At 41.1% G+C, this 25,014-nt stretch overlaps 1 protein-coding gene across 4 annotated transcripts in view; it reads left to right on the forward strand.

Annotated features, from left to right (window-relative positions):
- The window catches only part of LOC131138399 (Fanconi anemia group A protein), a 32,741-nt gene extending 7,744 nt beyond the window's left edge, over positions 1 to 24,997 (forward strand). For 2 of the 4 annotated variants that reach the window (XM_058087281.1, XM_058087277.1), the window contains exons 4-42: positions 1 to 15; positions 1,252 to 1,347; positions 1,425 to 1,498; positions 2,846 to 2,955; positions 3,098 to 3,193; positions 3,430 to 3,493; positions 4,304 to 4,416; positions 4,480 to 4,556; positions 5,772 to 5,913; positions 6,176 to 6,309; positions 7,253 to 7,363; positions 7,544 to 7,639; positions 7,704 to 7,766; positions 7,888 to 7,964; positions 10,272 to 10,332; positions 10,984 to 11,033; positions 11,428 to 11,498; positions 12,791 to 12,889; positions 12,966 to 13,099; positions 13,180 to 13,250; positions 13,952 to 14,051; positions 15,131 to 15,309; positions 15,390 to 15,483; positions 15,617 to 15,802; positions 17,770 to 17,843; positions 17,912 to 18,040; positions 18,121 to 18,190; positions 19,223 to 19,383; positions 19,468 to 19,573; positions 21,285 to 21,344; positions 21,421 to 21,525; positions 21,656 to 21,771; positions 21,841 to 21,988; positions 22,525 to 22,587; positions 24,038 to 24,131; positions 24,194 to 24,275; positions 24,360 to 24,501; positions 24,576 to 24,674; positions 24,750 to 24,997. The exon at positions 1 to 15 is cut by the window's left edge and continues 125 nt beyond it. In XM_058087281.1, coding sequence (XP_057943264.1) covers positions 1 to 15; positions 1,252 to 1,347; positions 1,425 to 1,498; positions 2,846 to 2,955; positions 3,098 to 3,193; positions 3,430 to 3,493; positions 4,304 to 4,416; positions 4,480 to 4,556; positions 5,772 to 5,913; positions 6,176 to 6,309; positions 7,253 to 7,363; positions 7,544 to 7,639; positions 7,704 to 7,766; positions 7,888 to 7,964; positions 10,272 to 10,332; positions 10,984 to 11,033; positions 11,428 to 11,498; positions 12,791 to 12,889; positions 12,966 to 13,099; positions 13,180 to 13,250; positions 13,952 to 14,051; positions 15,131 to 15,309; positions 15,390 to 15,483; positions 15,617 to 15,802; positions 17,770 to 17,843; positions 17,912 to 18,040; positions 18,121 to 18,190; positions 19,223 to 19,383; positions 19,468 to 19,573; positions 21,285 to 21,344; positions 21,421 to 21,525; positions 21,656 to 21,771; positions 21,841 to 21,988; positions 22,525 to 22,587; positions 24,038 to 24,131; positions 24,194 to 24,275; positions 24,360 to 24,501; positions 24,576 to 24,674; positions 24,750 to 24,848 — 3,861 coding nt within the window. In that variant the 3' untranslated portion in view covers positions 24,849 to 24,997. The remainder of the gene's footprint in view (positions 16 to 1,251; positions 1,348 to 1,424; positions 1,499 to 2,845; positions 2,956 to 3,097; positions 3,194 to 3,429; positions 3,494 to 4,303; positions 4,417 to 4,479; positions 4,557 to 5,771; positions 5,914 to 6,175; positions 6,310 to 7,252; positions 7,364 to 7,543; positions 7,640 to 7,703; positions 7,767 to 7,887; positions 7,965 to 10,271; positions 10,333 to 10,983; positions 11,034 to 11,427; positions 11,499 to 12,790; positions 12,890 to 12,965; positions 13,100 to 13,179; positions 13,251 to 13,951; positions 14,052 to 15,130; positions 15,310 to 15,389; positions 15,484 to 15,616; positions 15,803 to 17,769; positions 17,844 to 17,911; positions 18,041 to 18,120; positions 18,191 to 19,222; positions 19,384 to 19,467; positions 19,574 to 21,284; positions 21,345 to 21,420; positions 21,526 to 21,655; positions 21,772 to 21,840; positions 21,989 to 22,524; positions 22,588 to 24,037; positions 24,132 to 24,193; positions 24,276 to 24,359; positions 24,502 to 24,575; positions 24,675 to 24,749) is intronic. The other 2 variants (XM_058087279.1, XM_058087280.1) reach the window with 2 other exon arrangements.
- The last annotated feature ends 17 nt before the right edge of the window (positions 24,998 to 25,014 follow it).

A 25,014-nucleotide genomic window follows, 5' to 3' on the forward strand; every position in this document is an offset into this window, starting at 1 on the left:
AGCCACTCTCAGAGGGTGAGTGTGTTCTTTGTTATTGCATGTGGAGGAGTGATCCTCTTCTTTCAATAGCACGTCTTTAATCTTATTTATTTTGGCCCAACCCGTCTACTTGTGCTTTGTGCACTTCCTGTTTCCAGAATTGGCGATAAAGCTGGCGAAAGGTGGCTAAATGTTCTTTCAGAGCGTGACTGGAAGCTAGCATGGTTAGCTTGTGATTAGTATATTTCACCAGGTTGTGTTTTAGGGCTTTAATGTAACAAAGGTGGCCACATGGAAGTGCTGACCCAAAATTTTCGCCCTAAATACACATTCTCTACACACTGGAACACACTTCCGTGACCGTCCTTCAAAATAAGAGAGCTGTTTTTTGCCCCATGTCTGCGTAAACAAAACATTCATTCATTCATTTTATACCGCTTTTTCCTCACGACGGTCGCTGGAGCCTATCCCAGCTGACTTCGGGCGAGAGGCGGGGTACACCCTGGACTGGTGGCCAGCCAATCACAGGGCACATATAGACAAACAACCATTCACACTCACATTCATACCTATGGACAATTTGGAGTCGCTAATTAACCTAGCATGTTTTTTTTTTAAATGTGGGAGGAAACCGTAATACCCGGAGAAAACCCACGCATGCACGGGGAGAACATGCAAACTCCAAGGGTGGAATTGAACTTGGGTCTCCTAGCTGTGAGGCCTTCGTGCTAACCACTCGACCACCGTGCCGCCGTAAACAAAATATTCATTCATTGAATTTAATTCGGAGAAAACCCACGCATGCACGGGAAGAACATGCAAACTCCACACAGAGATGGCCGAGGGTGGAATTGAACACGGGTCTCCTAGCTGTGAGGCCTTAATGCTAACCACTCAACCACCGTGCAGCAATAAATAATAAAAATATAAAAAATTAAGAGTAGAGCCGCTGCTCCTGCTCACATGGGGAGGAGCCAGTTGAGGGGGGGGGGCATCAGGACATGCCCCCCAGACCCCCCTGATGTGGTGTTGCAGGCATTCCCAGAGGGATTTTGTCTTGCAGCTGGTCTGGGAACACCTTGGTGTCCTCCAGATGGAACTAGAGGTGACCGGGAACGCCAAGTCTTGGCTGCCCCCCCCTGACCCGGATACACAGAAAAATGTTCATGCAGCCCCGCCCAGTTCCCACATACATGTACTTCCCAGCAGTACCACTGCAGAAACAGTATTACTCCAAGAAAGGAAGCATTCACGTGTGACTGATGTGTACAGGTCCAGCTGCGTGCCCTCCTGGAGTCCAGCAGAGACCTCCTGGCACGTGGATGCCTCTGCCCCAAGCTGCTGTGGCAGGAGTACAGGAAGTATAACGTGTGTCTTTTATGTTTTCAAGCCCCGGTCAATAAAGTAGTCGTGGCAAACAAATGACGCGTATGATGTCATTTCAGAAACTACCCAGGCTGGATGTAGTCTTCCATCTTCACTTTCACCAAATACTCAAGTTCCAGGATCTGATAAAGAGGTGGGAAATGCTTATATTGCACTGCTGTAAGCATTTTTCCCAGTAGGGGAAAATGTCAAATATTGAACTTGTAATGCTAACACTTAAGACCTGACACGGTCAGACCAAGTAAAAGTTAAGACAACATGATGGTTATGGTTATGGTTTTATTTCATTTGAACATGCATCAGATTACAATTGAGTGCATCTCATAATCTCGGTTCACAGTTCCACATGTCCAAAAGGAGTAGGAAGAAGCAAAGCTTATTAAATCCTACCCCTCCATCTGGTACTTTTACAATCAGTAACTGTTACATTTGTTCACTTCCTGCTTTCCTAATATAGTTTAAGATCTTTTATTAAATTAAATTTTAATAAAAAAATAAATTACATTTAATAAAAAATAAATTTAATTTAAGGTTTTTTATTAAATTAAATTTATTTTTTATTAAATTAAATTTATTCTTAATTAAAATTTAATTTAATAAAATTTAATTTAATTTAATAAAAAACCTTAAACTATATTAGGAAAGCAGGAAGTGAACAAATGTAACAGTTACTGAAAGCTACAAATGCTACTATTAGCATAGTGCTTATGTGTCTACCCAATAATTTAATTTAAAACCTTAAACTATATTAGGAAAGCAGGAAGTGAACAAATGTAACAGTTACTGATAGCTACGAATGCTGCTATTAGCATAGTGCTTATGTGTCTACCCAATAATTTAATTTAATTTAATTTAAAACCTTAAACTATATTAGGAAAGCAGGAAGTGAACAAATGTAACAGTTACTGATAGCTACAAATGCTACTATTAGCATAGTGCTTATGTGTCTACCCAAGAATTTAATTAAATTAAATTTAATTTCAAACCTTAGACTATATTAGGAAAGCAGGAAGTGAACAAATGTAACAGTTATTGATAGCTACAAATGCTACGATTAGCATAGTGCTTGTCTACCCAAGAATTTAATTTAATTAAATTTAATCACAATTAATTGAATTTAATCACAATTAATTAAATTAAATTCTTGGGTAGACACATAAGCAATATGCTAATAGTAGCATTTGTAGCTGTTTTCATGGGTAGACACTAATATGAACACTTAGCACTATTGTGCTAGGTGTTCGCATGCCGGCATTTGTAGCCATTTTTATGGGTAGGCACTGTTATGCTAGGTGTTAGCATGCTAACATTAGCGTGTTACTATTGCGAGGTCCGACGCATCTAACAGAGATCATCGCTGTATCACCAGTGGAACCTTGTATAATTTTTTTTTTAGCATTTTGAAAGTGGGAATGCAGATGTGGAGTGTGGAGGTGTGTTTGCATACGGAAGTCGCCACCAGTGTCATGCCTTGTTTCAGTGATGACGGCGTGACGCAGTGGTTGGTGCCACAGTTGAAGGCCCTGTGCAGTTGGACACCCCCACAGGAAGATGAAGAAAGCGCCCACGCTCAGCACAAGGTCTTGTCAGGTAAGGAGACGCGTCCAAAGACTTTAGTTTTTCATGTTTTGGGTTGAACCAATAGCAATAACAGTGAGGCTCCACCATTGTTTGTAGTGTCACCATGACAACAACAACTACGGTGCATTTTGTAAATAGTTTTTTTGTGTAGGTATCGTTGGTTTGTTGGTCAGCATTGGCTTCCAGTCCAGTTCTGAGCCAGCAGCGATGGAGAAATGCAGCTCAGCACTCGGTGCCATGCTGTTCTGTGAGTAAATATATCTTATGTCACTCAGTTTTTAGTCCTGACCTCCGCCAAGCTCAACCCAAAGTGCAACTTGACGTTATCTTTTTGCTGTCTGTCTTCAAAATAACTTGAAAAGTTCTCAATGGATTTTGATGACATTTTTTAACATTGTTAGAAATTGGATTGCTGCACAGTGGATGAGTGGTTAGCATGTAGGCCACACATTCAGGAGAGCTGAATGCTGTTGTGTCATTCAGGGCTTCTGGATGCTGCTGACGTGACTTCAACACAGACGTTGGCTCCAAGCGCTACAAGTCGATGGTACTTTGTTTGACTTTCATGTTTGTTCACCCTTAGATGCATAAGTGGGTCAAAAGTGACCCGGTCAGGTTGTTTTCTTGAAATATCTTCGTAATGAAAAATTGTTATCATTTCATATTCCATGTATTCCTCAAAAAACATGTTTTTGATATCATGCCATTCACATTTTTAACTTATTTTTTTATACATTTTAAGAAATTTTAGTTTTTGTGTTACTACCCCAACCTTTCATAAGTTGGTCAAAAATGACCCGGTCAGGTTGTTTTCTTCGGAATGAAATTTTTTTATCATTTCATATTCCTGGTATTCTTCAAAAAACATGTTTTTGATATCATGCCATTCATATTTTAACTTATTTTTTTTTATACATTTTAAGAAATTTTAGTTTTTGTGTTACTACCCCAACCTTCCATAAGTGGGTCAAAAATGACCCGGTCAGGTTGTTTTCTTGAAATATCTTCGTAATGAAAATTTTTTTATCATTTCATATTCCTGGTATTCTTCAAAAAACATGTTTTTGATATCATGCCATTCATATTTTAACTTATTTTTTATACATTCTAAGAAATTTTAGTTTTTGTGTTACTACCCTAACCTTCCATAAGTGGGTCAAAAATGACCCGGTCAGGTTGTTTTCTTGAAATATCTTCGTTATGAAAAATTGTTATCATTTCATATTCCAGGTATTCCTCAAAAAACATGTTTTTGATATCATGTCGTTCACATTTTTAACTTACCTTTTATACATTTTAAGAAATTTTAGTTTAGAAGTGGCGTCATGGCAACCAACGTATACTGCGTTTGCTTTAGGTGTCAGCTGTTAAACGTCTTGCCGTGTCAACTCTCATCATCCCCGGACGCCATTCGGGGCTTCTTCACGCATTCGCTGACCCAGACGCTGACGTATAAGCCCCAGCTGACTGGTACATCCACTACGCCATCTTTACTTTTCCTTTCACTATATTGATCAGAGTCTTCGTTCCCAGTGTCGGATGCTGTTAGTTTACAGAACAAGTGGACCTTTGCAAAAGCCACTCCGTTGCTCACCTCTCTCTTCCACAAGGTAATCCAGCCTCCTTGTAGTTCTTGTAGCGGGTGCATTAGCATCTTAGCCTTCCATGTCACAGCTTTTAGCAGGACTAGAAATAGTAAAAATAGGAAGAAGAGGAATAAGAAGGATAAATATGTTATTTTGCCCATGATGGAAATTTTGGGAAAAACATCTTTCATTCCAGTCCAATCCAATCCACTTTATTTACATAGCACATTTTATAAACAGAGTTTCCAAAGTGCTGCACAGACTAGTAAAATAAAAAGTAAAAATAATATACAAAAAAATAAAAAAAAATAAAAAAATAATAAATAGTAAATAATAAAATAAAGGTAAAAATTGAATTAAATCCAAAACTAATATTACTAGTTTAAACTAAATATTTATTAAATATTAATAATTATAATTAATAAATTAATATTTAAACTAAACTAATATTAAAAACAAGAAGAAAAGCAATAAAAGACTAGTAAAATAAAAAGTAAACATAAAATACAAAAAAATTATTTAAAAAAATAAATAATAATAAACATAATAAGTAAAATAAAATAAAGGTACAAATTGAATTTAATCCAAAACTAATATTACCAGTTTAAACTAAAGTAATATTAATTAAATATTAATAATTAATTCTAATTAATTAATAAATTCATATTATTTAAAGTAAACTAATATTAAAATATTAAAAACAAGAAGCAAAGCAATTAAAGTATAAATAAAAAGAAAGAACAACTAAACTAAATTCACTGTGAGTGTAATGATGACTATAGGGGTGTTATTTCATGTCTACAGGGCTCTAATCATGATGAAAAGCATATTTACAATGTGGTAAACACATGTGTCTTAGATGGAGGTATATACCGATATGCCACATCTCAATTGCCACAACAACACACAACTAAACTAAAATATACTAAACTAAATTCACTGTGAGCATCTACCCCCCCCCCCCCCCACTAGCACCAGAACACATTTACTGAACAAACTTGAGAACTACTTTTGTTTTATTTGTGTATTCCTGAAATATTTGATATGTAAAGATGACTATAGGGGTGTTATTTCATGTCTACAGGGCTCTAATCATGATGAAAAGCATATTTACAATGTGGTAAACAAATGTGTCTTATATGGAGGTATATACCGATATGACACATCTCAATTGCCTAAACTAAACTAAAAAACTTAACCTCCTGGTTCCTCATGGTTTCTTTGTGTATTTGGCGAAAGTTGTCGGTGATCTTCAGCGTCGAGCACCTGCTGCACCACCTGCAGAAGGTGCTGGAGAACCACGAGGTCAACTGGAAACACGTCCTGTGCTTCCTGTCCACTCTGATGGTGTACAGCCCCGCTGCACGGACCGCCCTCACAGGTACCGTAGCCAAAACACACCTTTCCTGTGTATAAACCTGTGTTCACATTTCCTAATAATATTTTTTATTTTATTGTATTTTTATTATTTTATTTTTTATTATTTTATTTTTATTATTTTATTATTATTTTATTTTCATTAATTTTATTATTAATTAAATTATTTTATTATTATTTTAAAAAAATAATAAAATAAAAAACTCTTTCTTTGAAAGACCTCTCTCATCCTTTGCATTATTTCGGTCTTATTTTCCCTCACTCAGAACTTCTGTCCCGACTGATGACTTGTGCCTTTGAAGGCTACGACTTGGAGAGCCTGATCACCGCCTTCCTGTTGGCGAGGCAGGGGGCCCTGCAGGGACCCGCCATCTTCCCCTCCTACAGCCACTGGTTCCAGGTTCTGTTCTGTCCATCTCATCCTCATGCGTCTCACTGACGATCTCAGTTAACCATGTACCATCATGGAAAAGTAAATATAGTGTGGATATAGGGGTGTTATTTCATGTTTACAGGGCTCTAATGTTAAAACGTGTCTTTAGGTCAAACTTTTTTAAAAATTATTATGGCTTGTTTTCTCTTATTTTTACAATATTGGGTTATATGAGTGTAAAGGTGACTATAGGGGTGTTATTTCATGTTTACAGGGCTCTAATGTTAAAAGGTGTCTTTAGAAGGTCAAACTTTTATAAAAATTATGGCTTATTTTCAGTCATTTTTACTATATTGGGTCATATGAGTGTAAAGGTGACTATAGGGGTGTTATTTCATGTTTACAGGGCTCTAATGTTAAAACGTGTCTTTAGAGGGTCAAACTTTTATAAAAATTATTTTGGCTTATTTTTACTATGTTGGGTTATATGAGTGTAAAGGTGACTATAGGGGTGTTATTTCATGTTTACAGGGCTCTAATGTTAAAACGTGTCTTTAGAGGTCAAACTTTTATAAAAATTATTATGGCTTATTTTCTCATTTTTACTATATTGGGTTATATGAGTGTAAAGGTGACTATAGGGGTGTTATTTCATGTTTACAGGGCTCTAATGTTAAAACGTGTCTTTAGAAGGTCAAACTTTTATAAAAATTATTATGGCTTATTTTTATTATATTGGGTTATATGAGCGTAAAGGTGACTATAGGGGTGTTATTTCATGTTTACAGGGCTCTAATGTTAAAAAGTGTCTCTCGGGGTGTTCCCATCAGGAAGAAGAGAATAACTGCAGTAGAGTTGAAAAGAGAAATATAGGCAGTACAGTATACTGCATATCAGTACATGCGGCGCTCCCATTTGAGAAAGAGCACGATGATGATGATGGCATCATTCCCGATTCATCTTCTTCTAGGAGTCTTTTGGAGGGGCGAGTGGCTTCCACGCCACCAGCAAGAAGTCTTTGGTCTTCTTGCTGAAGTTTCTGTCTGACTTGGTGCCCTTTGAACCCCCACAGTACCTCAAGGTAAACCTACCCTGCTTTCGGCCCTTTAGGGGGCCTTTAGGGGGCTGACGTGACGATGTTTATTTCTTTTAATTGACAAAGAGTCACACAAAACATCTCTATTGGATTTTCTTATTAACTTGTCAAAAGTGGTCAATTTCTAACAAGTTCCATCTGCTCCATTTTCCATTTTCCTGCTAGGTGCACATCCTCCATCCTCCATATGTACCCGGGAAATACCGCAACCTCCTCATGGACTACGTTTCCCTTGCCAAGACCAGACTGGCCGACCTGAAAGTAACATAACTACATTACGCCGTTGTCTTCTTCATGTCTACATCCCCAACTCTGTCTTTGGCAGGAGTCAGTGGAGGACATGGGTCTGTATGGGGATGTTTCTACTGCTGGAGTTGCACCACTTCAGGTATATATATATATATATATATATATATATATATATATATATATATATACACTTCTGACTTGCATCATCAAGTCATCATGGAAAGGCTTTGCGTTTGTGATGGATGTTCATGTGATGGCAGGTTGTCCAGGATGTGGATAAGGCTCTATCTCTTTTTGACAATACAGGGAGAATCTCTGCCACCGTCATGGAGGCCAGGTATTCTATGACTACTACTATATGTACCTTACGTATACTCTATATATGTACCGTATTTTCCGGACTATAAGTCACACTTTTTGTCATAGATTGGCTGTTCCGGCGACTTATACTCCATAGCGACTTATAAATGTTACATAAACACTGGACACCTTTTCTGTTCATGTTTATTTTTTTGTGTAGCTGAATAACCATTGTGTTAGCATATGTTAGCATGTTCTCTATTCTTTTATTGTTAGAACTTGCCTTCCAAGAGGACGTAATGTCTGTTTTGGTCAAGGAGTTTGGAAAATAAATTACCCGCAAAACATGTGACCTACACTCCAATGCGACTTATGTATGTTTTTTTCTACCTAATTATGCATTTTTGGCCTTGAGCGTCTTATGTATGTTTTTTTGTACCTAATTATGCATTTTTGGCCTTGTGCGACTTATACTCCGGAACTACTTATGTTTTTTTGTACCTAATTATGCATTTTTGGCCTTGTGCGACTTATACCCCGGAACTACTTATGTATGTTTTTTTTCTACCTAATTATGCATTTTTGGCCTTGAGCGTCTTATGTATGTTTTTTTGTACCTAATTATGCATTTTTGGCCTTGTGCGACTTATACTCCGGAACTACTTACTATGTATGTTTTTTTCTACCTAATTATGCCTTTTTGGCCTTGTGCGACTTATACCCCGGAACTACTTATGTATGTTTTTTTTCTACCTAATTATGCCTTTTTGGCCTTGTGCGACTTATACTGCGGAACTACTTATGTATGTTTTTTTTCTACCTAATTATGCATTTTTGGACTTGCGCGACTTATACTCCAGAACTACTTATGTATGTTTTTTTCTACCTAATTATGCATTTTTGGCCTTGTGCGACTTATACTCTGGAGCGACTTATGTATGTTTTTTTTCTACCCAATTATGCATTTTTGGCCTTGTGCGACTTATACTCCAGAGCGACTTATGTATGTTTTTTTCTACCTAATTATGTATTTTTGGCCTTGCGCGACTTATACTCCGGAACTACTTATGTATGTTTTTTTTTACCTAATTTTGCATTTTTGGCCTTGTGCGACTTATACTCCAGTGCAACTTAAGTATGTTTTTTTTCTACCTAATAATGCATTTTTGGCCTTTTGCGACTTCTACTCCAGTGCAACTTATGTTTTTTCTACCTAATTATGCATTTTTGGCCTTGTGCGACTTATACCCCGGAACTACTTATGTATGTTTTTTTTCTACCTAATTATGCATTTTTGGCCTTGAGCGTCTTATGTATGTTTTTTTGTACCTAATTATGCATTTTTGGCCTTGTGCGACTTATACTCCGGAACTACTTACTATGTATGTTTTTTTCTACCTAATTATGCCTTTTTGGCCTTGTGCGACTTATACCCCGGAACTACTTATGTATGTTTTTTTTCTACCTAATTATGCCTTTTTGGCCTTGTGCGACTTATACTGCGGAACTACTTATGTATGTTTTTTTTCTACCTAATTATGCATTTTTGGACTTGCGCGACTTATACTCCAGAACTACTTATGTATGTTTTTTTCTACCTAATTATGCATTTTTGGCCTTGTGCGACTTATACTCTGGAGCGACTTATGTATGTTTTTTTTCTACCCAATTATGCATTTTTGGCCTTGTGCGACTTATACTCCAGAGCGACTTATGTATGTTTTTTTCTACCTAATTATGTATTTTTGGCCTTGCGCGACTTATACTCCGGAACTACTTATGTATGTTTTTTTTTACCTAATTTTGCATTTTTGGCCTTGTGCGACTTATACTCCAGTGCAACTTAAGTATGTTTTTTTTCTACCTAATAATGCATTTTTGGCCTTTTGCGACTTCTACTCCAGTGCAACTTATGTTTTTTCTACCTAATTATGCATTTTTGGCCTTGTGCGACTTATACTCCGAAGCCACTTATAGTCCAGAAAATACGGTATATATGTAGTAGGGGTGTTCCCATCAGGCTTTTATGCTACCAATACGGATCCCGATAATCCATGAGTGAAATGGGCTGCTACTAATAGAGATCACATACATGCAGTGTAAATGTGTACATGTACTACTGTACTACTCAATATACATATACGTATATATATAAGCATTCCAACAACATCAACATCACCAACATCTGAGTCATTAAGACGGCTATAAAATATTAGGATGTGCTAATGAATGATAAGATGATGCATGAACCCCTGGAAGGAGGAAGGTGTTCATGTTCATGTTAAGGATTGTAGACGATGGTCTAAAAAAATACTTTTCCTTGAAGTATCTTGTTCTCTTCCAGTATTTTCCGTCGGTCATATTTCCTCACACGGTTCCTTCCGACTCTGCTGAAGCCAAAAGTGGTGAGTGTCATCATCTTCATCTTCTTGTCCATGCTGACGTTCCTGTTGCTTGAAATGGGCCGACACGATACCAATAGGGATCACATAGAAAATATAGTAAATATTTATAAAAAATATAGAACATAGTAAATGTAAATGTTGACATGCACTAGTGATTATATTAGGGCTCACCAAGGTTTGTCATGTGAGAGCTAATTTTCCCAAATGAAATTTTTCCTAGCTTATTCCAAGGCAAACAAACACGATATGCTGGTTGTACCACAACATGAACAAGTTTATCCCCCTCTGCCGCGCCCTTCCAGCCACATCCGCTGCCTCCTGAAACGCAGATTCAGCCAACCCCCTCTTCCGTGCCCGGAGAGGAGATCCAATATCGGTGTAAACAAAGGCTGTTTCAAGGGCGGCACAAACGCTCACTCGTCATACATCATTTGTAGTCCCACCCAGCCCCCCCCAACAAGGAAAGTTCCCCCTGCACTAAAAGTGCTACATAGATATACATGATATTTTTATTTTACAACCAAGAAAATTTAAATTTTTATTAGATTTTTATTAGATACACTAGAATGAATGACTTCTTTTATCTGACATGTTAAGCTGCTTATTATTAATCATCAGAGAAACCAAGATGACTGCCATTTCATTTTTTAGCTGCCAGTCAAAGCAGATACTCGGATGAAGTTCATCGCAGCGCTAAGACAGTGAGTACTCTGCTTTTTGACATTTTTAGGAAATAGTTGTTGTTGTAGTATTTTTTTTTTTTTATCCCGTATTCTAAAAACATGCATGTATGTGCCCTGCCATTGGCTGGCCACCATTCCAGGGCCTCAGCCAGGTTATATGATATATTTACCATTCTTATCTGCTATATGATATATTTACCTGGAACAACCAGTCATTTACAAAGGAACATCTAGACCAGGGGTCTCAAACTCAATTTACTTGGGGGGCCACTGGAGCTAGGGTCTGGGCGAGACTGGTCCGCATCAGGTTTTCCAAAAAAAAAACAAAAAAAACACATTTATTAAAAACAGAAAAATGAATAAACTTTGCTTTGGTTTCGATTATCTACAATAAAAGCTCTTCTTTACTTAGAGCAGAAAAGATCCCCGCTGCACAGTATTCTGCATACGTGGAGTCTTGCCAGAGGCTAACACAGCAAGACGGTGAGTATGTTTGGTTTCTTTAATGGACGCCATGCATGCATCAATTTTCTATACCATATAATGTCATGATTATGGTGACAGTGTGCATTGTTTCATACCATACACATCTTTCACCCGCAATTATAGCAGGGGTCTCAAACTCAATTTACCTGGGGGGCCACCAGGAGCTAGGTTCTGGGTGAAGCCGGTTTTTAGAACGCATTTATTAAAAACTGGAAAAAAATCAATAAAAAAAACTATATAAATGAAAAAAAATCTTCAATGCTTTTTTTTCACTTTTTCAGTACTTTCCACACCAAAATATCTGATAAAAATTCCACTGTTCTCAAATATCTTAATTTTTATTTTTCTATACACAAAATAAGATAAAAAAATAAACAAATTAAGAATAAAGACAATAAATCAATCAATCAGTAATAAATAAGTAAAATAATAATAAAGCAGCAAATAAGGAAAAACGTAAGACAACATGTTTACCACCTTCTAAATATACTTTTAAAACATGATTAGAGACCTCTAGACATTAAATAGCACCCCTATAGTCACCTTTACACTCCTATTACCCAATATAGTAGACATAATGAGAGAAAACAAGACATAGAAAACATGTTTACCACCTTCTAAATACACTTTTCAAACATGTTTAGAGACCTCTCGGCCTGAAATAGCATCCCTATAGTTGCATTTGCACTCCTATTACCCAATATAGTAGACATAATAAGAGAAAATAAGACATAGAAAATGTGTTTACCACCTAAATGTACTTTTTTAAACATGATTAGAGACCTCTAGACATAAAATAACACCCCTATAGTCACATTTACACTCCTATTACCCAATATAGTAGACATAATGAGAGAAAATAAGACATAGAAAACATGTTTACCACCCTCTAAATACACTTTTCAAACATGATTAGAGACTTCTCGGCCTGAAATAGCATCCCTATAGTTGCCTTTGCACTCCTATGACCAAATATAGTAGACATAATAAGAGAAAATAAGACATGGATTCATTCATTGCTAATCCAAAGCAAAACAGGGTGGGGTAACGGTATGGGCGGGGCAAAATCATATTAATTGTGTCCGTTGTGCACACATCTTTAACATTAAACTTTGGTATCAAGGTGGGGGGCCTCAAACAAGCGTCTCATGGGCCGCATTTGGCCAGTGGGCCACAAGTTTGAGACCCCTGGACTATACTGTGAATCGACCAATGTATTCAATCCTTTGGCTCTTCATACACAAACATACGCTGCTGTGGGATGACGGGCTTGAACATGTGTTCCGCAGGGAACGCCGCGTTCGAGTACGGCCTCGACCATTCGCCGCAGGTCCTAAAGGTTCAGCTGCAGGAGCTAATAGAGAACGTTGTTGATGGACACGAAGGAGGTACGCTCGTTCTGGACGCTCTACAACAGTGATGGATGTCGTTCAATCATGAGATGATTCCATCTCTTTCTTCAAGATATGTCGGCCCAGTTGTCCAGGATCTCTCACACCTTGAGCTCCGTCTTTCCCGCTCTGCGTGACGACGGCGTGGAACAGGAAGTCGTCCAACTTCAGGGCGACGCTCATGAGTTTTCAGAGCTCCACATGAATGTAATGCTAGCTTGCTTACAGCGTGTCTTCATGTGTCTGTGTGTTGTTTCAGCATCTCCTATCTACCTCCACGTCTCCAGGTTGCCAATATGGTTCTCAGAGGGTTTTGCCAGTGCCTGTTAGATGCTTCCCGAGTGCTGTCGCCTAATAAGTGAGACTTTTTTTTACTTTTGAGGAGGGTTTTGGGTTGGGATGCATCACCATATGGGAATATCAGCAGAGTCTTGTAGTAATAGTAACAAACCTTAACCCATATAAGGAAATATATTATTGTATAATATATTATATTATGGCGGCACGGTGGTCGAGTGGTTAGCGTGCAGACCTCACAGCTAGGAGACGAGGGTTCAATTCCAATTTGCATGTTCTCCCTGTGCATGCGTGGGTTTTCTCCGGGTACTCCGGTTTCCTCCCACATTCCAAAAAAAACATGCTAGGTTAATTAGCGACTCCAAATTGTCCATAGGTATGAATGTGAGTGTGAATGGTTGTTTGTCTATATGTGCCCTGTGATTGGCTGGCCACCAGTCCAGGGTGTACCCCGCCTCTCGCCCGAAGACAGCTGGGATAGGCTCCAGCACCCCCCGCGACCCTCGTGAGGAAAAAGCGGTAGAAAATGAATGCAGCCATTACAGTCGGTTGAAGGTTTAGTAGCAATGTGTGCAGAGGCTGGCATCTATTGGAACTGTTAGCCAGATTGTTACCAATGAATACACGTGCTGCACCATTGGACCTAAGTCGTTTCATGATATGGCTTAAGTTTTGTAGCTATTTATTTCCTCTTCTGTTGTTTCATGTTCTTTCTTGCTGTATGAAGTCCAGAAATAACTTACGTCGGGAATTTCTCCCCAGACAAACAACGTGGGCGTCCAGGCTAGTCAGCGTATTGGCATGTAACACCCGGCTGCTCTCCTGCCTTCTACACAGACTGTGGGATCTTCTCCATAACCTGGTATGCTAGGATTTCAGGATCTCCAGGAATCAGCACTCTATCTCGGGAGCTTACCTGTTGGTTGATTGACTGATTGACTCGCCCTAGTATTTTACAGTATAAGAGAAAATAAGACACGATTAGAGACTTCTAGACATGAAATAACACCCCTATAGTCGCCTTTACACTTCTACTAGCCAATATAGCAGACATAAGAGAAAATAAGACATAGAAAATATACTTTTTTAAACATGATTAGAGACCTCTAGACATGAAATAACACCCCTATAGTCGCCTTTACTCTCATACTAGCCAATATAGCAGACATAAGAGAAAATAAAACATGGAAAATATACTTTTTAAACACGATTAGAGACCTCTCGGCCTGAAATAGCATCCCTATAGTTGCCTTTGCACTCCTATGACCCAATATAGTAGACATAATGAGAGAAATTAAGACATAGAAAACATGTTTACCACCTTCTAAATACACTTTTTAAACATTATTAGAGACCTCTACACTTGAAATAACACCCCTATAGTCACCTTTACACTCCTATTACCCAATATAGTAGACATAATGAGAGAAAATAAGACATAGAAAACATGTTTACCATATTCTAAATACACTTTTCAAACATATTAGAGACCTCTAGGCCTGAAGTAGCATCCCTATAGTTGCCTTTGCACTCCTATGACCCAATATAGTAGATATAATAAGAGAAAACAAGACATAGAAAATGTGTTTACCACCTAAATATATTTTTAAACATGATTAGAGACCTTTAGACATGAAATAACACCCCTATAGTCACCTTTACGCTCCTATTACCCAATATAGTAGACATAATAAGAGAAAATAAGACATGGAAAATGTGTTTACCACCTAAATATACTTTTTAAACATGATTAGAGACCTCTAGGCCTGAAATAGCATCCCTATAGTTGCCTTTGCACTCCTATGACCCAATATAGTAGACATAATAAGAGAAAATAAGACATTTAAAACATGTTTACCACCAAACATGATTAGAGACCTTTAGGCCTGAAATAGCATCCCTATAGTTGCATCCTATACGTTTTTCCTCCTGTCCTTGAAGGGGTCCTCACTGAGTGGCCCACACCTGCTGGGTCTGGCAGCTTTTGTGGTCCACCTCCATGCTGCCATGCCGCAAAGTCCTTTAGTTGGTCTGGTTTCATGGAGTCCGGTGCCTATCTCGGAGGCCCTTAGCTCGGCGCTGGTCTGCAGCACACAAAGCAACATGCTGTTTTGCGTCAGGTGAGATCAAATCACAAATCATATCAATACAGTTTTTTTTTCCCCCACTGTCCCTGAACCCAACCTTTGCCACTGTACAGATTTTGTGTAGCTGCTGTGTGCTACGGGATGTGTCGAGGTGACTCGTTGACTCCGCGGTATCAAGACTTGATTCCCAGCAGCTTTTGCAAGAAGGTAGCGGGCCTTCAATCTATTCTGTTGACTTGTTTGTTTTTGTCCTGTCACCGACTGGCAACCCGTCCACTTTTAGACATACAAGAAATATGGAAATATATCAACCTCACATGATATTTCTACCCACTTCTAGCTTCAGTACCTCATCCCAAGACTGCTGCCTGAAGCCAGGACTCCTCAAAGTGAAGAAGCTGAGGACACGGACAGACTTGGACTGTGGAGCGATGCCAAAGACATCAGCAACGACTGGGAAAAGGCAGCTTGGTGCCTGTGGAGACACCCTGCCTTCCGTCAGCTCCAGCAGGCTCCAGAGTGTCAGGTAGGATGGCAAGCTGGTGCCTTTGGGTACAGTTTACCAAACTTTGTATGGACCACAAAGTCCTCCTAAGAAACATTGACACCGTAGCTCAGTAAAATCATTGGAGCTCCTTTGCTCCGTTGGAAGGATGATGAGGTACTGGATATCACTCTATTGATTACGTATAGATCACTGATATATCACTGTATTGATTACTGATATGTCACTGTACATCTGATATACCACTGTATTGATGAACAGAGGGTTTTTTCAGGCTTCTGATTGGACATACATAAGTCGCACCGGAGTATAAGTCACACAAGGCCAAAAATGCATAATTAGGTAGAAAAAAAACATACATAAGTCGCACTGGAGTATAAGTCGCACAAGGCCAAAAATACATAATTAGGTAGAAAAAAAACATACATAAGTCGCTCCGGAGTATAAGTCGCACAAGGCCAAAAATACATAAATAGGTAGAAAAAAATATACATAAGTCGCACAAGGCCAAAAATACATAATTAGGTCGAAAAAAACATACATAAGTCACACTGGAGTATAAGTCGCACAAGGCCAAAAATGCATAATTAGGTAGAATAAAAACATATATAAGTCGCACAAGGCCAAAAAACATAATTATGTAGAAAAAAACATACATAAGTTGCACTGGAGTATAAGTCGCACAAGGCCAAAAATACATAATTAGGTAGAAAAAAACATATATAAGTTGCTCAGGAGTATAAGTCGCACAAAGGCCAAAAATGCATAATTAGGTAGAAAAAAAACATATATAAGTCGCTCCGAAGTATAAGTCTCACAAGGCCAAAAATGCATAATAATGCATAATTAGGTAGAGAAAAACATACATAAGTTGCACAAGGCCAAAAATGCATAATTAGGTAGAAAAAAACATACATAAGTCGCACAAGGCCAAAAATGCACAATTAGGTAGAAAAAAACATACATAAGTCGCACTGGAGTATAAGTCGCACAAGGCCAAAAATGCATAATTAGGTAGAAAAAAACATAAATAAGTCGCACAAGGCCAAAAAAACATAATTATGTAGAAAAAAACATACATAAGTTGCACTGGAGTATAAGTCGCACAAGGCCAAAAATTCATAATTAGGTAGAAAAAAATATACATAAGTCACACCGGAGTATAAGTCGCACAAGGCCAAAAATACATAATTAGGTAGAAAAAAACATACATAAGTCGCACTGGAGTATAAGTCGCACAGGGCCAAAAATGCATAATTAGGTAGAAAAAAACATACATAGGTCGCTCCAGAGTATAAGTCGCACAAGGCCAAAAATTCATAATTAGGTAGAAAAAAACATACATAAGTCGCTCCGGATTATAAGTCGCACAAGGCCAAAAATGCACAATTAGGTCGAAAAAAAACATACATAAGTCGCAACGAAGTATAAGTCACACAAGGCCAAAAATGCATAATTAGGTAGACAAAAACTTACATAAGTCGCACTTTAGTATAAGTCACACAATGCCAAAAATACATAATTAGGTCTAAAAAAACATACGTACATAAGTCACTCCGGAGTATAAGTCGCACAAGGCCAAAAATGCATAATTAGGTAGAAAAAAAAACATACATAAGTCACACTGGAGTATAAGTCGCATTTTTTGCGGGTAATTTATTTTCCAAACTACTTGACCAAAACAGACATTACGTCCTCTTGGAAGGCAAGTTCTAACAATAAAAGACTATGCTAACATATGCTAACACAATGGTTATTCAGCTACACAAAAAATAAACATGAACAGAAAAGGTGTCCAGTGTTTATGTAACATAAACACTTTTTTTTTTTTTCATTTATAAGTCGCAGGAACAGCCAACCTATGAAAAAAAGTGTGACTTATAGTCCGGAAAATACGGTACTTTTTTTTTGATACGCCATGAGAAAATTATTTGTATTTATTGAAATTGAATTGCATTGATGATCCAAATCCTCCCATCTGTGTGCAGTTACTGTTGACAGAGTGGCTGGCAATTGAACTCCAAGTGGAAAGGAGTAAAGACGCTCTATGTGACACAGAAAGGTAATGGAGGCTAACTCGCACAGCATGCATACTAAATCAACCCAGTACTTGTACGTACCTCCGTATAGACTGGAGTACCAGCAGTGGGCGTGCCTGGACTTCTATCTGACTCGTCCAGAGAATCAGGGCGGCTGTGGGGGAAGCATGAAGAGCCTTTTCTGTCATCTCGTCAACGGCATCATGGACCAGCGGTGCAGGTTGGTGTGTCAAACGTCATAGCAACATGACGCCGGTCGTGGACCATATCCATGTTCCAAAAACCGCATCATGTTTCCAGTGACAGTCGGGAAGATCACGCCATCTCGCCAAGAGGAAGCTGCACCCCAGACATCATCTGCACGTTGCGGGTATGGAATCCTCACAAATCCCGGAAGTAGAGTGGAACCTTGACTTGAAGAGAACCGTAAAATGTCCACTCGACCACCGCGCAGACCTCACAGCTAGAAGGACCAGGGTTCGATTCCGATGCCTGTTCTCCCCGTGCATGCGTGGGTTTTCTCCGGGTACTCCGGTTTCCCTCCCACATTCCAAAAAAAAACATGCTAGGTTAATTAGCGACTCCAAATTCATCCATAGGTATGAATGTGAGTGTGAATGGTTGTTTGTCTATATGTGCCCTGTGATTGGCTGGCTGGCGACCAGTCCAGGATGTACAACGCCTCTCGCCCAAAGAGAGCTGGGATAGGCTCCAGCACCCCCCGCGACCCTCATGAGGATAAGCGGTAACGAATGAAACCAAAACTTTACAGACTGCGCGGCAAAATGTTGTGTTGCTGCTGGATGTTCATCGTATCCCAGTCATACTGTAAGCTTGTTTTCTTTTTCCAAAAGAGGAAAAATGACAGTATGCTATAAATGCAGGGCTGCACGGCGGACAAGTGGTTAGCGTGCAGGCCTCACAGCTAGGAGACCAGGGTTCAATTCCACCCTCGGCCATCTCTGTGTGGAGTTTGCATGTTCTCCCCGTGCATGCGTGGGTTTTCTCCGGGTACTCCGGTATTCCAAAGACGGCTGGGATAGGCTCCAGCAACCCCCGCAAAAGCTCGTGAGGAAAAGCGGTCGAAAATGAATGAATGAATAATGGTATAGTCCAACTTTATTTGCAGGAGATCCATCCATCCATTTTATACACCGCTTATTCTCATTAGGGCTTACCTTTGGGGTGTTAAGTTGCTGTGTGATGAGTTTAGCGTTCTTAGGAAGATGACACGGTGAGTCAGTAGTTTCTTTCCCAGAGACCTCACTGAAGTCGTCATGGAATGACAGATGTTGACAGATGTTTGATGACAAGACTGGGTGACTAGCTGTTTAGCTTCCTGCATAGTTGGAGTGACTGCAGCCACAGCAACGCAGTAACAGCGTTGTCCTCGTGTGTGCAGCAGGTGGTCTATGACATGGAGCTGCCCACCCGGGCCAGCCACACCGGCAGACCTGATGTATGTGACTGCCTGCTGGAGTTGGTGTCTCAGAGGTTCTCCGGCTCACCGAGCTCCGCTTCAGCACGCCTCGGCTGTGAACACGCGCTGACCACGTGGAACAGGTGCACACGCGTGAAACATACGTGCATACTGTAGGTGGGAATGTGTCACCTGGGAAAACCTTGATGTGTATTTGTGTGTCCCAGAGTACTACTGGCACTCCCATCCGTGTCTTTTATCAAGATGAGGACCGAAGAGGGCAGCCGGCATCTGGACTCTACCAACCTCATCCAACATGTCAACCAGCATCAGGTATGGAACGTCTGAACATCTGTCACACCCCAGTCCACATGAAAGGAAAATGAAAGGAAAGGTATACAACAACTGTGGTGAGACCAGCCATGTTGTTTGGTCTAGAGACAGGAAGCAGAACTGGAGGTAGCAGAGATGAGGATGCTGAGGTTCTCACTGGGAGTGACCAGGATGGATAGGATCAGGAAGGAGTACATCAGAGGGACATTACATGTTAGAGGCCTTTGGGATAAAGTCAGAGAGGCCAGACTGAGATGGTTGGGACGTGTCCAGAAGAGAGAGTGTCAGTATATTGAGACTACAGAGAAGAGTGCACAACAGGAAATAACATGACAAAGTGATGTCAAAATAAGAGCACAATACACACAAGTACACAATAAAGGTACAGCTGAATAAAAGACTTTCCAACATAGGGTAACCTAAGTGTCCTACGTAGGGTATCCTAAGTGTCCTACGTAGGGTATCCTAAGTAGGGTAACCTAAGTATGCTACGTAGGGTATCCTAAGTAGGGTAACCTAAGTATGCTACGTAGGGTATCCTAAGTAGGGTAACCTAAGTATGCTACGTAGGGTATCCTAAGTAGGGTAACCTAAGTATGCTACGTAGGGTATCCTAAGTAGGGTAACCTAAGTATCCTAAGTAGGGTAACCTAAGTATCCTATGTAGGGTATCCTAAGTATCCTATGTAGGGTATCCTAAGTAAGGTAACCTAAGTATCCTAAGTAAGGTAACCTAAGTATCCTTAGTAGGGTCACCTTAGTATCCTACGTAGGGTATCCTAAGTAGGGTAACCTAAGTATCCTACGTAGGGTGTCCTAAGTGGGGTAACCTAAGTATCCTACGTAGGGTATCCTAAGTGGGGTAACCTAAGTATCCTACGTAGGGTATCCTAAGTAGGGTAACCTAAGTATCCTACGTAGGGTATCCTAAGTAGGGTAACCTAAGTATCCTACGTAGGGTATCCTAAGTTGGGTAACCTAAGTATCCTACGTAGGGTATCCTAAGTGGGGTAACCTAAGTATCCTACGTAGGGTATCCTAAGTATCCTACGTAGGGTATCCTAAGTAAGGTGCCCTACGTAGGGTAACCTAAGTATCCTAAGTAGGGTAACCTAAGTATCCTAAGTAGAGTAACCTAAGTAGGGTAACCTAAGTATCCGAAGTAGGGTAACCTAAGTAGGGTAACCTAAGTATCCGACGTAGGGTAACCTAAGTAGGGTAACCTGAGTATCCTACGTAGGGTGTCCTAAGTAGGGTAACCTGAGTATCCTACGTAGGGTGTCCTAAGTAGGGTAACCTGAGTATCCTACGTAGGGTGTCCTAAGTAGGGTAACCTAAGTATCCTAAGTAGGGTATCCTAAGTAAGGTAAACTAAGTATCCTACGTAGGGTATCCTAAGTAGGGTAACCTAAGTATCCTACGTAGGGTATCCTAAGTGGGGTAACCTAAGTATCCTACGTAGGGTATCCTAAGTAGGGTAACCTAAGTATCCTACGTAGGGTATCCTAAGTAGGGTAACCTAAGTATCCTACGTAGGGTATCCTAAGTAGGGTAACCTAAGTATCCTACGTAGGGTATCCTAAGTAGGGTAACCTAAGTATCCTACGTAGGGTATCCTAAGTAGGGTAACCTAAGTATCCCAAGTAAGGATTTCCTAGGATCGGTGTATTTGATGCAGACCTGGTACATGATCATCTTCTGTGTGCTTCAGAGGACTGTATGTTCCCCAGACGGAGTGTTGTCCTTTCATCTAACATCACACTTCCTGAGGGTAAGAAATACCTAAAGAACTATGAAAGGATACTATATGGAGATATGCTCCATACTCCTGTGCCCCCTCCCCCCAGGGTGTTTTGCACGCCAGTGCGAGGTGCGACCACGCCGGTGAGGAATTCAACAAGACCTGGTCTCACATCAGCCGCCATTGTCCTCTGCTGCTGGTCTCCACGGCGGTTGGTATCGTTCCTAAACGCTGAGCTCATTTCCTTCTAACGTCGCTTCTTGTCTCCTTAGCAACAATACTAAGATGTGTTATCATGCCTGGTCATGTGATGGATGGGGATTCGGGTGTGTGTGTTCCAGTACTGGTGGGAGAGGCTTTCTACGGCGGTGATGTGGTTATGGCGTCGTCTCTGCGATGGAGAGACTCCACCAGAGGAGCTGCAGATCATTGCGAGCAGCCAGCGCTGGGCCCGCAGGTGCGATTCTGGTACTGCTGTTGGCAAAGAATGCACACCCTTTTCCAATCATTTGGATTTGCTCTGCAGTTTAATGGGCGGCCAGTTGCTGCAGGTCCCGTCAGCTCCAGCGCTACTGTTAGCCGCTAGCCTTTATGAATGCCAATCAACAGCCCAGCAGGGCGTCCATGCCGCTCTCACCACCCTGCAACCGGACAGCTGCCCTCAACACAGAGAGGTAACGCAACCACTGATATGATTGCCGTTCAACTCGTCCGCCGCCATATTTTACTTAGAATGTAGTATTTTCTTGTTAAACCATGCCAAAGTTTCAATTAATGAGGTTTGCGTAAAAACTCTTGGTTTCAAAAGGCGTGGTAAAACTGCACCTTTGTGATGTCACAGAGGTACAGACTTCCTTATATGGGCATGGCTGTAAGCCAGATAAACATATGGCTAGATGTTTGCGCTTGGGTGTGTGACCAACCACAGCAAAGTGGGCGTGGCTGGAGGCGGGGTATGTGTGGAATATATTAAAACAATCAGTTTTCACAGGAACCACGAAACCCAAAGACATCCATCTGAGTAGGTGCAGATTATGGAAGATCTATAAAACTTAGTGTGCTGGTTATGGTGTGTAGCTGCTCTATAGGAGTACACAAGTCAATACAAAGGGCCAAAAAATGTGTGTTATTGTTCATCAGATGCTGGCAAAGTACAGTAGATGACATGAAACTCTAACCTAGCGTGTCCTTCACTTGTTCCTTCTGTCAGGTTCTGGTCTTCCTGCTTTTCCTGTGTGTGAACGGCTACGTGTCAGCCTTCCTTTACCCTCAGGTAGGAGTTCACACTCCCTAAACATCGTCACTGCTCAACTTAGTACACTATGGGGGTACTGACGGTGCACTTAGTACACTATGGGGGTACTGACGGTGCACTTAGTACACTATGGGGGTACTGACGGTGTACTTAGTACACTCTGGGGTTACTGACGGTGTACTTAGTACACTATGGTGTCACTGACTGGTACTTAGTACACTATGGGGTAGTGAGGGTGTACTTAGTTCACTATGGGGGTACTGATTGGTACTTCCATAGTGAACTAAGTACCAGTACAGTGTACTTAGTACACTATGGGGGTACTGACAGTGTACTTAGTACACTATGGGGGCAGTGTACTTAGTTCAGTATGGGGGTACTGACAGTGTACTTAGTACACTATGGGGGTACTGACAGTGTACTTGGTACACTATGGGGGTACTGACAGTGTACTTGGTACACTATGGGGGTACTGACAGTGTATTTAGTTCACTATGAGGGTACTGACAGTGCACTTGGTACACTATGGGGGTACTGACAGTGCACTTAGTTCACTATGGGGGTACTGACAGTGCACTTAGTTCACTATGGGGGTACTGACGGTGCACTTAGTACACTATGGGGGCACTGACAGTGTACTGAGTTCACTACGGGGGTACTGACAGTGTACTTAGTACACTATGGGGGCCGTGTACTTGGCACTCTATGGGGGTACTGGCAGTGTACTTGGTACACTATGGGGGTACTGGCAGTGTACTTGGTACACTATGGGGGTACTGGCAGTGTACTTGGTACACTATGGGGGTACTGGCAGTGTACTTGGTACACTATGGGGGTACTGGCAGTGTACTTGGTACACTATGGGGGTACTGGCAGTGTACTTGGTACACTATGGGGGTACTGGCAGTGTACTTGGTACACTATGGGGGTACTGGCAGTGCACTTGGTACACTATGGGGGTACTGGCAGTGTACTTAGTTCACTATGGGGGTACTGAGGGTGCACTTAGTACACTGTGGTGGTACTGAGGGTGTACTTAGTACACTATGGGGGTACTGACAGTGTACTTAGTACACTGTGGTGGTACTGACATTGTACTTAGTACACTGTGGTGGTACTGACAGTGTACTTAGTACACTGTGGGGGTACTGACAGTGTACTTAGTACACTGTGGGGGTACTGACAGTGTACTTGGTGCACTGTGGGGGCACTGACTGGTACTTGGTGCACTATGATGTACTGGCAGTGTACTTGGTGCACTATGATGTACTGGCAGTGTACTTGGTGCACTATGATGGTACTGGCAGTGTACTTGGTACACTATGATGGTACTGGCAGTGTACTTGGTACACTATGATGGTACTGGCAGTGTACTTGGTACACTATGATGGTACTGGCAGTGTACTTGGTACACTATGGGGGGACTGACAGTGCACCTGTGTGTGTGTGTGTGTGTGTGTGTGTTTAGGACAAGTGTGAGCAGAAAGCCCTGAAGTTGTGTACTGAGGTCTTGGTGCCGCTGGTGGACGCTGCTGACTGGCTGCTGATCTTTCCGTCAAAGAGTAAATCCCTCTCCTTGTTGATCCACCATGTTTGTAGTTCCATTGAAATGAAGTTTCTTCAGCAGCAGAACAGGGTGTTTATCAGAGTGTTACCATGGTGATGTCACAGCGATGTACTCAGCTGATGCCGTGGGCTTTCTTCAGGTGTGTATTTGATATTGACACTGTTGTCTTATCGTTAGCTGCTAATTAGCTGCTAATGACAGCGTGTGGCGTGTGTGTGTGGAGTGTGTTGCTCGAGCAGAGCGCCGAGCTGCAGCACAGAGCCGTGCGTTGTCCGGGCTTCCTCAGCACCGCCGTTTCCTGCTATGTTGGCCTGCTGCAGCTCTTCTTGGATGGAGACACCGTCGGCCAACGCCTCGGAAGTCAGGTGACCGAGTCTGGCGACATCATCATCGCCATCAGGATTTCCTAAACGTCTCATCTCTCCACTCGGGTTGTCAGATCGACTCCTGCCGGATCCTGAGCGGTGCCAAACGCTTCCTGCTGAGGGCCATTTCTCAAACGTACCCTTCTTCTACTTCCTCCGGGCTCCTCACGCAGGTGAGAGTCCACAACGTGAACCTGCGTCTTGATCTTCCTCTGAGCTGTCATATCTGCTGGTGTTTCCTGCTGCAGCTGGAGAGCCAGTGTCTGGACTTGGACCCGGAGGTGGCGGCGGCTCTGTCCACACACCTGGACCCTCACAGGCTGAGTCCTGATATGGATTTCCTGTGATAAGACGCTGAAAGACCAGCTCACGTTCCTCCTGGAGCTGTCACGAAGAACCAAGATTGACAGTTGTTGATGTTTCACCAGCATTTCTGCAGGCTTTCCATTAAAGGGAACCTATGATGCTCATGTTGGAACCTTTTGTATCGAGTTGTGGACTGCTATAGAGCAG

This window comes from Doryrhamphus excisus, chromosome 11, assembly GCF_030265055.1.
Source record: "Doryrhamphus excisus isolate RoL2022-K1 chromosome 11, RoL_Dexc_1.0, whole genome shotgun sequence".
Lineage (NCBI taxonomy): Eukaryota > Metazoa > Chordata > Actinopteri > Syngnathiformes > Syngnathidae > Doryrhamphus > Doryrhamphus excisus.